Source organism: Rhinolophus sinicus, linkage group LG07 (genome assembly GCF_036562045.2).
Source record: "Rhinolophus sinicus isolate RSC01 linkage group LG07, ASM3656204v1, whole genome shotgun sequence".
Classification (NCBI taxonomy): domain Eukaryota; kingdom Metazoa; phylum Chordata; class Mammalia; order Chiroptera; family Rhinolophidae; genus Rhinolophus; species Rhinolophus sinicus.
In genome coordinates, this window is record NC_133757.1 from 105,075,754 (window position 1) to 105,090,295 (window position 14,542).

General features: G+C 34.5%; 1 protein-coding gene across 4 annotated transcripts in view; it reads left to right on the forward strand.

Moving 5' to 3' along the window:
* FBXW7 (F-box and WD repeat domain containing 7) overlaps positions 1–14,542 on the forward strand; it is a 171,381-nt gene that overhangs the window by 98,630 nt on the left and 58,209 nt on the right. Inside the window, exon 1 of one of the 4 annotated variants that reach the window (XM_019722747.2) lies at positions 13,678–13,999. The exons of the other annotated variants lie outside the window; for them this stretch is intronic. Coding sequence (XP_019578306.1) covers positions 13,853–13,999 — 147 coding nt within the window. The 5' untranslated portion in view covers positions 13,678–13,852. Of the gene's footprint in view, positions 1–13,677; positions 14,000–14,542 lie in introns of those variants that run through there. 4 annotated transcript variants of the gene reach the window in all.

Genomic DNA, 14,542 nt, shown 5'->3' on the forward strand with positions numbered 1-14,542 from the left:
CATATAACATGTGAGATACCTAGGGCTGTCTTTTTTTTTTTTTTTTTAACCAGCAATTAGCATATTTTCGTTTTGTTATTTGAAAGCAACAATGACAACAAAAAGTAAAGAAAGTGAGCTTTGGAGTAAATGTACACATATGCACAAACTTACTGTGTTTTGGGAATGTAAGTATGCTTTTTGAAGATTTCTCAAGTCTCAGCACATAAACGCATTAAAAACAGAAGTCCTGTCATTGTTAGTTGCTTTTAGGCTTCTTCAGCATGTATGTAAGAAAAGCATCATCCCTCTAAATTCTTGTCTAAATTGTCTCTTGTGTTAGCATACCGTGTTTCCCCGAAAATAAGACCAGGTCTTATATTAATTTTTACTCCAAAAGACGCATTAGGGCTTATGTTCAGGGGATGTCATCCTGAAAAATCATGCGAGTGCTTATTTTCCAGTTAGGTCTTATTTTCGGGGAAACACGGTAGAAGGTAATATTGCAGGGTGTTGCCACCTGATCATTCTTAACTAAAGAATATTTGAACAGGTGATTCTTTTTCCTCATTTCCTTTTTGTTGCTTGGGGTGAAGAAATGAGAAATATAACCTACAGGGCCCACATAGGTAGTGCACAAGTGCGGAAAGTGATGACTGACCCAGCAAGATTGCTCAGGCTCTCATGAACTGCAGGGCCTTATGCCTTTCCTAAAAGGTGTTCATGTTTAGTTAAAAAAAAGTAAAAAAAAAGAGAGAGAGAAACATGGTGCAGGCTCCAAAAACAACTGTCTTTGAGCTATATTTGACCTGTGGGTTACTATTGATTTTGATAGCTTCTAAAGAGGATGTTCAACATCTTGAGTAGAGTCTTAGTTAAATTTTTATTTCTCCCCTAGGTGTACTTCAGAGAGCACTCTGTGTTATTAATTTCTATATTATGTTTCGGGGAGAAAATAAGGACATTTCTCTGTAGCTACTCTCTATAATTCCCTCTTTGTGAAGGAAGATTAGGATGAATTCAGGGGAAACACACTGTTTACACCCAGAGGAGACCATGAAAGGATCGTGTAACAGAAGGAGTAATAATGCATTTGAAAACTTAAAAGAATCTTATCTTTTGAGTTCTTCCTTAGATTTAATTGTAATATCTTAAATCATTTCCTCAAATTATTTACTATAATAAAGTGACAACTTCCATGTTTAGCTCTAAATTTTACTTAGAAGTTAGTCCTCTTGAATATTGATGAACTTTCCAATTTAAAGCCATTATTATGACAAACGGTATTCTCTGATAAAGTTATATTTTGTGTGTGTGTGCTGTTTTGTATCACTATGATTTTGTGAAAATCACATTTGTTGCTGTATTTTGACAGATTAACATGAGTTGAAGTGATTAAACAGTGAGCTTGAGTTCTGATCTTTTTGCTCAGGTAATGAAATTAGCTATTAATGGCATAATCTATTTGGTGAATGTTAAATGGTCGAGTGTAAAACAAGTGAAAAAAGAGATGAGTTGAAGACATTATTGTCTTTTAAACATGCATCTGGAGAAAACATTAGCTTACTAGTTCAAATTTGGTTCAATTTAGCAATATTATTGAGCATTGAAAGAATGGCGATTTCTCTTCTAAGATGTGCCACCAATACTGGCCTTTATGGGAGGGGAAGGTGTTGGGGGGCATCACTGTGCTATCCACTTCAAGTGCATTGCATTTCAAAAAGGTTCATGGGGGAGGTGCAAGTGTGGAATTGAGGGTATGTGGTGTTTTACAAAGATCACTTTGATTTCCTCAAAAATCAGGAGGTTTGGGAAAGTCAGGTTAGGAATACTAAAGGTATTTCTAGAATATCACCTGTATTGTAACTAATTTCCATTACTGATTCCTTGACTACACTAAAATGATTTTCAATCAGAATTCTTAACCTCGCTTTCCCATATCACAGTTTGTAGGTGACACAAACTATAGAGGTGATAGAGGCCAGAAAGGTAATTTAAATGAATAAAATAAACTAAACATAAGACCCATGGAACCAAAGCATTTCTAAAGGAGGGTGACTGGGGGAAAATTGTGATCCTGATATTGCCATATTTTGCAGTTTTTCAAAAGTCACCAGGACTCCAGATTTTTAGATGATAATTTCTCAATTTTTTATGTTGACATTTGAATTTTTCAGAAGCATTTCTGTGGGCCTGTTTGACCTGTGGACCACCCATTTTCACTGGACATCATGTGTGGAGCTAGAGTGCTGTTTACCACTCTGTAAAATTAAATAATTTGCGTGCAGTGCAGATGCATTAAGGGCATTGAGTTGTTTGGCATGTAAGTGTAGCATATACATAGCGCATTAAGTGCCTTAGTTTGTGGCCTGTAGAATATCACCTGTATTGTAACTAATTTCTCTATGGGACTTTCTTCTCTCTGAATTCGATATACTGGTTTTAGGTATTGAACTGCCACATGAATTGGCCTCGTTTAAAAGAAATGTGTATTGTCACTTCCCCGAGGAATTTGAGGTGGCCTATATGTAGGAGAAACAAATATAATAAAATAGTCACCTGTACATGAAAATCAGAACCAGAGAAAATACTGGAATAGACTATGAAGACAAGGCTATGAGAAGAGATAAGGAGTGAATTATGTGTTGGAATAAGCTGCGAGGAAGATCCAGGCTGGCCACTCATACGGGCCCACACCAGTGTTTTTCCAAGTGTGACACTAGACCAGATGTATCAGAAACAGCTGGAGTGTTTATTAAAAATTGAAGTTGCAGGGTTACACTCCAGAAGTACTTAACCAAATCTCTTGGGTTTGGATGTTCATTTTTATCAAGCTCCCACATGATTCTAATTAAAGTTTGCAAAACATTGGCCAATTAGTTTGTGTCTCTGCTTCCTTGTGATAAAATTAAGAGGAGTATGTGCTGTGTCCTCTCAGGAAGAGAAAACATGTCAGTCACACAGACACACACGCAACCCCTTTTTCTAATATTATATAAAAGGAATTTCTCACATGGGGCTTCATGAGTGATTCAGGAGACTGCTCTCAGTAGCATAGTATCTGTAATAAGTGCATCGATGCTTATAAATAGTGGTAAGTAGAGAGTGAGGTCTCTGAAGTCAGACTGAAGTTTTCAAATCCTGGCTGCTTTGTCACTTGATTTTGGGCAAACTGTTAACCTCTCTTGTAGAGCTGTCTTAAGGATGGTAACAGTGTCATCAATAACATAGTATTGTTGAGAGGATTCCATGAGATAATGTATGTAAAAGTACTTAGAAAAGTGACTGGCAGATAAGTAAGTCCTTAATAAGTATTAGCTATTATATTTCATAAGATTATTGTAATGTTACAAGACTATACTAAAACTAGCTTAACTAACTAGTCCAGGCTTGATAACATGTTCTAGAAAATATTTTTAGTTCCAAAGGTACCTGTTCTCTTAAGTAGGTTGAAACTATTCCACTGATTGTTTTGGCCTAAATTAAAGTGATTTTTTTAGCGGAGTCCATTTGTTTGATACTGTAAATTGCTGACTATGAAGCACTTCTGCTCTGATAGGTATTCCTCCCCTTCCCACCCCCAATTAGTTGGTAATGCTGAACCTAGAAGGATTTTGAAAGAGAGCCTAAAAGTAAATTTTGGTAGTTCTGGGGCTTTGGGTCCTCATATGAAAATGTTCAGAAGAGATGGAAGTGCTAGCTCTGTAATGCTACTTGGCTGTTCTTGAACTGAGTAGCCGAACCAGAATAAATGCAGGGGAAGATTCCCTTTGTTACTTGTATTGAAATTCTAGGATTACTGCTTGATACTGTAGGAAATACCTACATTTATGGTATGACTGTATCTCATTACATCACAGTTGTGATTATAAACAAATGAAAGCAGTCATTGACAAATGGAAGAATAGTTTCAGTCAGGTTGAAATGATCTCTATTTAGGATGTGTTTTAGAGAACACATTTTGAAAAATGTTGGTATGGCTACGAGCCGTATCTAGAATATTAACTTGATTCCTGCTAATAGTAAGAATTGTCAGAATAGTTAGCATCTTGCATGTAAACTTTAATCTCTAATTATATGAAATGTAAATAGAAGAATGATGATTGTTTTATTAGATCACTAGGGCTAAAAATAATGTATAGGATTTTTTTTTCCAGAAAAAGATTTACTTTGTTCAAATGTACCAGGTTCTTCAGTTGGTCTTTGCGGATGCTGTTATTAAAGACAGCTTCTCTGCTCTAGAAATAACAGTTGCTTTTAGAAAATGCTTTATTTTCAAAGTGAAAATGGTTTAATTTGCTATGTTTCTGGTTGGTCTTAAATGGCAATTTCTGGTTATTGCAATTAGATGCAAATGAGTAATGGAAGTATGAAGAAAATACTGGTGAATTTGGGACGTGTGCCAAGAGTTATTCATTTCCTTAGCTACAGATGTTGATTTTATGTGTCTACATTATAAATTTAATTTTCCAGAATGAATTGTTTGTACTTTGCCAAAATGCTGCCATCTGTCTTAAGATAGTGAAAATTGTAAATATGCCGAGGTACATCTGTAATGTTTACACTCACAGTTTCAGTTTTCAGGTTTGTTTCTTATTACTATTTCACTCTGTTAACTGGTATAGAAAAGACTATTAAAAGCTTAAGATCGAATCATTACTCTATATCACTTAGATATATAGTAAACTTATATTTAATTTTGACTATATTTTTTGCTTCTTTACTCCAGAAAGGAACAGAGATTACAAACTAGTGTCTTATCTAGTAGTTTTATAAACGCATTTAAATTTGTTGTCAACATTAAAAAATCTGGAGAGTTCACATAAAAATGTTGTTTTTTCACCTTCTTTTGCAAATGTGAACTATCTGTCCTTATTGGACTCATGTACTTCCATGACAACAATCAACTGCATCTTTTAAATGGACTTGACAGTTTTTAAACCTGACCTGTTTCTCTCCTTTATTTTACCTGCCTGCTCTTCTAGTCATTTGAGTTAGTTTGGAATAAAGACAAAAGCGTGATTATAGGAAATCCAAAAGTAAGTTGGTTTTTCCTTTATTTGTTACATATCAAACTAGTTTGGATGTAAATCCCAGTCAATATAATATGTAACTGTTTGTCAAGTTTGTTATTAAAATAGCCAGACTTGCTAAATACCTCATTTCCAGTGGGTTATTATCAAGGTGAGAATTTGTCACCAAAACTTTTGCCACCCTCCAAAAACCCACTCACTTAAATTTTATTTTTGGATCACCTGTTATCCTTTGCATTCTTGTTAAATTTTGAAGTTAATACTCTACTAGGATGACTATCATATTATAACAGTAAATTCTTGGAGCTCCTTATTTTGTAAGATGTTTCAGTTATCTATATTATCTATATTCAGTTATAGCCATGTAACCAATCACCCCAAAGCTTTATAATTTATAACAAACAACTACTACTTTTTTATTTCTCATTGTTCTTGTAGGTTATGAATTGAGAAGCCATCACTTAGGCATTGCTGATTCAGAGTTACAGTCAGATTGTGTCTAGATAGGGTTTCCAGGCGGGAATTCCTGCCCATTCTCAGGAATTTCTTTCACTTTCCCGTTCCCGAATCCCGAGATACAAACTGTTTTCTGTTCTCCACGCTGAATCGTTTCCACAAAGTTACGGCCGATACTGCCAACCACTTGGATTCAAGGAGTTGATTTTCCCGATTTCCCAACCAACTTTTCTCAGGATTCGGGAACGGGAAAGCAAAAAAAATTCCTGAGAACGGGCAGGAATTCCTGCCTGGAAACCCTAAGTCTAGAAATGAAGCAGCAGGGGTCTCGAACAATTGGGGGCTGGCCAAGAAAGTCATTTTCTCTTCAGAAAGTCCCAGGACTTCTTCACATATGGTCTTTTTACCTGGGCTGGTTTGGTTTCTGCACAGAATGGTGGCCTCAGGGCAATCAGGCAAGGTGGAAGGTAAATCTCCTCCTTATATCTTAACCTAGGAAATCACGTAATGTAACTGTCACAGTCTGTCTTGAAACAGACTCTACCTCCCAGTGGAAGGAGAGGCAGAGTACATTCATTGTAAGACGAGCATGTGAAATGGGGGATATTGTTGTGACCATCTTTGAGAAACTCAGTTTCTCCAGAGGAGGTCATAATATCTTTGCTCTTATAACTTTTTTTTTTTTCATTTGGACTTTATAAATATCAGGTTCATTAAAAAAGATTGCATATATAATATGTCATAATATTTTATTTCAGTCATCTAGAATTCAGTTATCTGACAGCCTTGCATATCTGAAACATATAATAATAAGTGAATCTCCAAACAACTAGATTAGAAAGCAATAGAAATAGGTTAGGCTTAACAATCTATAGACTAGACTATATGTCCTATTACAAAGCATGAATTTAGGAATGAGACATACTAGGGTAAGAATCTCAACTCCACTGCCTGGCAGCTGTGATACGCTGGGCAAACACATTGAAGTGAAATAAATCATGACGTGGTAGGAGCTCTGTCAGTGTTGACTCCTCCCCCCACATCACTGTACTAATCGGAAATAACACATTTGCATTTTCTAAGCCCTGTCGCTGTAAACTTCCTTGATCTTTGTTTCAGGTGTAATCAAGAATTACAAGGATTGAGTTTTGTTTTTTCTTTGTTTTCAATCTTTCTTGATAACCAGTTAGTATTTTATTTATTGGAAAGAATGAAAACGTAGACTGTCAGTTTAAACTTCAGCTATAAAATTGATGTTGATGTTTATCAGAAAATGCATTTTGTTGAATAGGTAATTTTAACAGTGTAAAAGGCCAGTGGTATCAGCTGTCAGCCCATCTAAGAATCAGACCCCAACTATTTATTTTCTGTGCTTAATTTATTTTCTGTGCTTATTTTAAGCTTAATTCTGTGCTTAAAGTATTTTCTGTGCTGAAAGTAATTCTTACATTTGATACATCAAATGCTTAAATTTGATGCTGAAGTTAATATTGATAAATGAATATTCATCAGTGAATAATTTACCGGTGGTTAGTGAATATTGATAAATCTCTCATGCTTTCATAGCATGTTATTGAGAAGTATATAAATGAAGTTGTAGAACTATGTTTATCTTGCTGAAAATAATTTTTATTTATAATTGCATCAAAAACTCAACAATGTAGGAAACATAACTAAGTATCTTCACTCTCCTTACTGTTTTATTTTCTTAAATTGTCAACACTGTCAAATTTATTTCCATAGGTTTGGCTTTCTCTGTTTCATAGGACAAATTCCTATAAGATTTTAAACCATCAATTTTGTGGGTGAACTTCATGTGTTACATACAACTTAGTTTAATTTCTTTTAAGCTGTATAAGAGTTCACCAGCATTTCTTATTGTACTTTATAAGAATTATCAGTATTATGTCCTTATTTATGATTCTCTGGCCTGCAACACTCTTCAGAATTTTTATAGGAGAAATAAATAATTGATAAATATTTAGTTTAACTGAAGGTTAATGAATGTTTTATGCTTAAACTTGTTCATAAAAGTAACTTAAAAAAGGAACCTTAAAAATTGATATTAAAGACGTTTTTATCTTCTTTCTTACACTTAAATTATAGTTTGAGAATCGTGGAAAATTACGTTGCTTTAAATCACTTACTCTGTCATCACATGAGGCTTTTGCATGACTGAAATACCTGTAATTACTATGTCATTTTTGTCATAGTTGACTTAAAGGTATAACTATAATAATTGTCAACTAAATTCTTGGTGAGCAGCTGTGTCAGACCAATTAACAGCTGGGGTAACTCAGCACAGACTGTAAGAGTTAAACTTACGTTACAGGCATTGAGGACTTCATACTGGGCATTTTTGAAATACTTTAAAAATTCAATTAGTTTCAGGTGTACGGCGCAGTGGATAGGCATTTATATTCACCCAGTATTTTTTGTGTACTGGTATGTTTACCTGGAGTATCAACTCCAGGTAATTTGGCTGAAAGTTGATTGAGGTAACAGTTTAATCAAGGATAATTTAGTTGTAAATTAATTTAGTTGTAAATAAGTAGATAGGTTTGAAGAATGAAATTTCTAATGTACCACAGGGTTTTTTGTCATCATTTTAAAGGACTTGTTTGGTTGGTTTTTCTATATTTTACTTTTTAACTTATTAACTTTATTTTTTAGCCAGTTACTTAGAAATAACTGGAAATTTCCAGCAAAATTCAAAAACAACCTAAATGTCCAGCAGTCAGACCTTGATTATAGAAATCACAACAATTACAATATTTTATATAACCTGGCATTTAGCAGTTTTATTTTTAAAATTCTACGTATGCATGTAATACTTCTATTTTGCAAATGTCCAGTTAGTTACCAGTTCACATTTTTATACACTTTTATAATAAAACTGCATGTGCTATTTCAGAACTCAAGCTAATTTCTCTTAAATAGTTAGTGGCACATTTTTATACACTTTTATAATAAAACTGCATGTGCTATTTCAGAACTCAAGCTAATTTCTCTTAAATAGTTAGTGGCTGCCCTTGGTGCCTGGATAAAGAAAATTAGCAGGGAAATACAGTAATACGTTATAACCCATTAAATACTTCCATTAATATAATATTTCAAATACATTATAATTGGAAGTTGTAATCTTTCTTAATGAACACTTTAAGCATTTAAATGTCTTTTAGAACTTTTTAAGGAATCATTTTGAATGTGACTTTAACTTTCATAAAGCATTTCTATTCATTTGACTTATGCCTTTTATGAATAACAAAACTTAAAAGGAATGTCATGTATTTAAAATTTTCTTTCATACTAAATCTAATTATATTTTAGTTTCTACAATTGAAGTAACATGTTTAGAATATTTTTTGCAGTTGTAACTATTACAAGCTTGACATTTCATTGATTATTAAGCAAAGAGCTTAATTTCTTGATTTATCATCGTTTTCCTCTGTTTAAATTGCTCTATCTTTTTTGTACATGAATTGCTTAGACTAGGGAGATACTTTAACATTGTGGTATCTAAGGTATTAGGAAAGACTGAAAACAATGACTTAGATATAGAGAATAATCTGTCTCACTCTGTATCTCTGTAAATGAGTATGCCTTATACCATATTCTTGTCTCAAAAGGATATTGATTCTGTTTCATTTTAGTAGTGGCATAATTTTTAGCATGTGGAATATTTTCTTTTTCTGTAAAAGAGTAAGTCACTTATTGCTTACATTCAGAGACATAATGAATAATATTAAGTTTAAATGGCATATGCTAGCATTCTCCCTGTCGAACGTTTTGATGTGAGACTTTGAAAACACTTGGTTTATGATCATTTGTACTTGTCAGTAAACTTATATCTTCCAAATGATTTGTTTTAGCAGATTCAAGAGTAGTTTATGAAACATGGAGAATCTTTGTGCTGTTCATAAGCTGTGGCTTTTGGTCAAGAGCAGTTAAATCCTAGATTTCTGTGTAATAATGAAAGAGAAGGTTGAAATCCAGAATAAACGGCTGTAAATCTTGTTGTTGTTGTAAGAGAATTGGAGTGTATGGACTAGAACACATTTTAGAAATACCATTTTGGTGCTGTTACTGGTAGGTGGCAGAGCCAGGCTTTGGAATCAGGACCACTTTGCTCCGGTGCTGACGTTCCCATCGACTGTGTTCTTCTCCTTCCTCCGTAGTCTTGGGTGTCAGCTCGTCTGTTTTGAAGAGCCTCATTTTGGTAGGGGGGTTCATAATTAAGAGTATCTTAAATGTTTTTTAAAAGTATAATTGAAATTATGACTACTTTTTTCTTGAACATGTGGAACTAGCTGCATTTTAAAAGTATTAGCAATTGGAGTGCTATGCAGTCTCTATGATTTGTCTCATTGACTAAGGTTTTCTTCTGTATTTGAACATTTGGCACCGTGTTTCCCCAAAAATAAGACCTAGCTGGACCATCAGCTGTAATGCATCTATTGGAGCAAAAATTAATATAAGACCTGATCTTATTTTACTATAAGACCGGGTCTTTATAATGTAATATAATATAATACCCAGTCTTATTTTATTATTTTACTATAAGACTGGGTATAATATGATGTGATGTAATATAATATAATACCAGGTCTTATATTAATTTTTGCTGCAAAAGACGCATTAGAGCTAATGGTCCGGCTAGGTCTTATTTTCAGGGAAACACGGTATTTTGAATGTTTCATGCTGATTAAGAACATTGCTTTAGAAATACTGTTCACTTGAATGTTCCAAGAAAAGATGAAACGTGGTAGTACATACATTTGGAAATTAGTGCTCATTTTGCTCAATCGCTAATAATGTTTCTTTTTTACAAAAATATAGATACATAATTCGATTTAGTGTTTGGTTTGCTAGAGTTGCAATACTCTGTAGTATCCAGTTGAGGGCAGCTAATTACTGATTTAAAAAAAATGAGTTGAATTAGAATGTCATCACTTTGTGTTTACCAAAACTTGGCATCTAGTGTAAAACACATTTGATAGACAAACAGGCTTAGTTTTCAGTCCTATTATCATCGTAAACAATTTCTTGAAAATGAGAAACTAGTTTTACTTCATCTAATTTTTGCCTCTTATAAGCAGAAGAATGAACACTGTTGATTTTAATTTTCCCTGTCTAAATTCTTTTTAATTCCAAGTCTTTATTTTCCCCCCTTAGGATCAGACTCCAAAGATACTAGAGGGCTTCATTATCTTCCTTATCTTTAAACTAGCTGCATGTTAATACATGTGACTGTACAGTTCTTTGAGGGCATTTAAACATAAAAGTAAAAATAGTATTATCTGTATGTTATCTTTATGAGCCAATGGATTAAGTGAAAGTTAAATTTGGAGTTGATCTGTTTGATTTATTTTTCTGTGTGGAATGAATATGTTAAACTTGAGGAAGGCAGCACGCTCTTCTAATTTTTCTGCATTGAAATAACACAATTATATCATCTGTGTGGTTCAGAGAAAGGAGTTTTGAGGTGTTAATTAACTCATTGAATTCAAAGATATCAGTGAGACAGGATATTTTTGAGAATCAAGAATGTCAGTCTACAAAAAATTATATGTAATAGAGCAGACACTGTTAGTAACTTACAGAGGGGGGCCTTCCCTGCTTGCTAATTCAACAAAGGAATTTTTCTAATAAGGAGAAAAGGACACAGTATGATTGAAGGTTATATTACACACACACACACACACACACACACACACACACACACACACGGATTAGTGTCCTGTTAAAAAATAAAGTGAGCCCCAGTGGAGATGCTGAGGCTAGAAACAATCATTCTACAAGTCGGTACGAAGTCTAGTGGGGCTGTAGACATGCTTGCCTTAGGTACCCGTCTCACCTTTTTCCTACCATTTCAACTTACAGATTTCCAGTACCTTCTCTTTTATCACTAGATCTCTATTGGGGGATTTTGGTGATTATGTTCTATCCTTAGTTGTTTACTTTTTTATTAAAACAATTATTTTGTGGTTAAATATCCATAACATAAACGTACCATTTTAACCATTTTTAAGTTACAATTCAGTGGCATTAAGTACAATGTTCAGCCATCACCACCACTGTCTCCAGAACTTTTTCATCTCTAACTCAAACTCTGTACCCATTAAACACTAACTCCCATTCCTCTCTCCCCCTTGTCACTGGCAACCACGATTCTGCTTTCTGTCTATAAATTTAACTACTCTAGGTATGTCATATAAGTGGAATCAAACAACTTTTTGACTGATTTTCTTCACTTAGCATCATCATATCTTCAAGGTTCACCCATGTTGTAGCATGTGTCAGAAGACTGAGTAATATCCCACTATGTATACACCACAGTTTGCTTACCCATTCATCCATCAGTGGTTACTTAGGTTGTTTCTACCCCATGGCTATTGTGAATAACACTGCTATGAACATGGGTGTACAAATATCTGTTCGAGTCCCCGCTTTCAATTCTTTTGGGTGTGTACCCAAAAGTGGAATTTCTGGATTATATGGTAATTTTTTTGAGGAATCGCTATACCATTTTCCACTGTAGCTACATCCATCTTACATTCCCACCAGCGATGCACAAGGGTTCCAGTTTCTCCACACCCTTGCCAACCCCTGTTCTTTTCTCTCCTCCCCACCCCCGAACTCCACCTCCATGTTTGTTTTTAAATGCCAGCTATTCTAATGGGTGTGCAGTGGTGGTTCATTCTGATTTTGACTTAAAATTTTCCTAATCATTAATGACATTGAGAACCTTTACATGTGCTTGTTGGTCAGTTGTATATCTTCTTCAGAGAAACTCAGTTGTTTACTTTGTAACTAAAAGTGTCTCCTCTGCTAATGGTTTTGCATTTTTTAACTACATTTTAAATTGTGGTAGAAGAGAAGGTGTACTTTAAGAAAGTAGTATCATGATAGGATTGGGAATATTTTTTGGGTATGGACTGACTTCCCAGCATCCCACTTTATATTTAGTAAGACAGATGTCTCCAAAATCAGAAAGGAAATCACCCATTTTTGACACTCTAATTCTCTCCGTATCACATTCTAAATGCCCACTTTTACGGATAAAGATCCATAAAAGCTGTTGGAAGGAGAGATAAATGAGATGACTGGCTATTGAAAGAAGAACATAGAATGGCAGGTGAGAACAAACTAGTTAGCTGAGCATTATGAACAGATAATTCAGACCTATTATCTACCATCTATTAAAACCACTATCTGTTCTCACACTGAGCTTTTTTTTTCTTTGTAACAATCTAGTTCATGGTTTTCAATATGAAATGTAGTACAAAGGTTAATTAACACTGGCGTAAGTGGTTAATTTAGACAAATATTTGAGATAATGCAGGAAAGATTAGTTTGGGGACACTTTGAGGAGAGTCTTCTTCTCCAAACTTTATCTTACGCATTGAAAGTTCTTGAGGCGAACTGTGTTTTAGGAAGGTTCCTCCAACCATGGTACGCTGGAGAAGTTAGGCCTTAGGCTTTGGCGATGAACTGGCTAGTTATTCATTTTACCATGGTTACTTCTCATCACAGCTTGCATTCATAAGCACTTGTTTTTTTAAATATCTTTAATGAATCACATGACTGTTTTACTTTCAAGTGGAATCACTGAATTTTCAGAATTACAGAGATTGAACTGAAATTTGCAAACAACTAAAATGTCTCCTGTTAAGATTAATCTGAAGTGCATATTAATAGCTGTAGAGAGGTAGAATCAATTTACTGTCTTAGTAAGTGTGAGATAAACCACGGTATGTATGGAAAAGGAAAAGAATATGCTGAAGACAAACACTTGACACTAGAACAGTCATTCTGAGTATCTGTAAGATAGAACACATGTATGTAGACGTTTTTTGAGCACGCATAAGCACTGTCCTTAAATTTGAAGCACAATTCAAAACGTTCTTGAAATAATGCTGATATTTGGGTAAGGAAAGCCTAGATATTCAAGAGAAAACACAATGTTTATTTTACTTTACTTTGTATTTTTGTAAAGAAACCTTGACTTTCCAGGGAATACCTGCATTAATAGCTGGAGAAGTTTTAAAAGGGACCCTACAGCACAGCCCTGTCTTGGTTGTATCCACACTGACTTTGTATGGGAGGTTCACCAGCTGTTTGACTGGCAGGAGCAGGAGCTTTCACTGCAGTAGTTTATAATTCCTGGCTATTCTAGGCGAGTTTGCACTTCACCAAGCCTCAGACAGGTCAGGACATTTGGTAGGAGAAGGTTGAAAGACAAAAGCAGCAGGCCTTGGGTTCTCAGCCTCTTTTTTTTAAATTGTTATTAGAAAATTGTACTTTAATTTGGTGGTTAAAGTTTTTAGTAATGAGCCTGTATTACATATAGAGAGTATTCATCAACCAAGAGGAGTTTTAAAATGTCAAAACTGGGGAAAGCTACTCTAAACCATGGCTTGGTTCCTGTTGATCTTAAAAGTGCGAAAGAGCCTCTGCCACATCAAACTGTGATGAAGATATTTAGCATTAGCATCATCGCCCAAGGCCTCCCCTTTTGTCGAAGACGGGTAAGTCTTACACATTTGGAAAATAGGAATATTTATTCAGATGAAGTACTTCTGCCTCCTTTAGTAAAGAAATGCTTCAAATTTCACTTGACATTTGTAACTAAAACTATCGGTGAATTGTGTAGCCAGCAAAAACTTAATGTAAGTGATAGTTTTAATAATATGAATGAGAGCCTAGAGGACAAGGTTACCCAATCCTCTCTCTCTCTCTCTCTCTCTCTCTCTCTCTCTCATTTTTGATGACATTAGAATCCTTGAAACTTATTTAAATGGTAAATATAAAAAGTGTGTTTTGAAATATGTTGGCAAATACTAAAATCCAAAATTTGTAGTATTTGTAGGAAAAGCAAAAGGCTGGTGAGTCTCCTTATACATGGGAATCACAGCAGTTAGCTCTTTTAAAGAGTGTTCCAAGTCCCCTAGGTTTATCTGGCACTTTAAGCTGTATTATTTTTAAATTGCTATTTTTTAAACTCGAACTTAACATGATAGAGACATTACTTTTTGCCATTATGTAAAATAAATATAACGTGCTATTGTGTG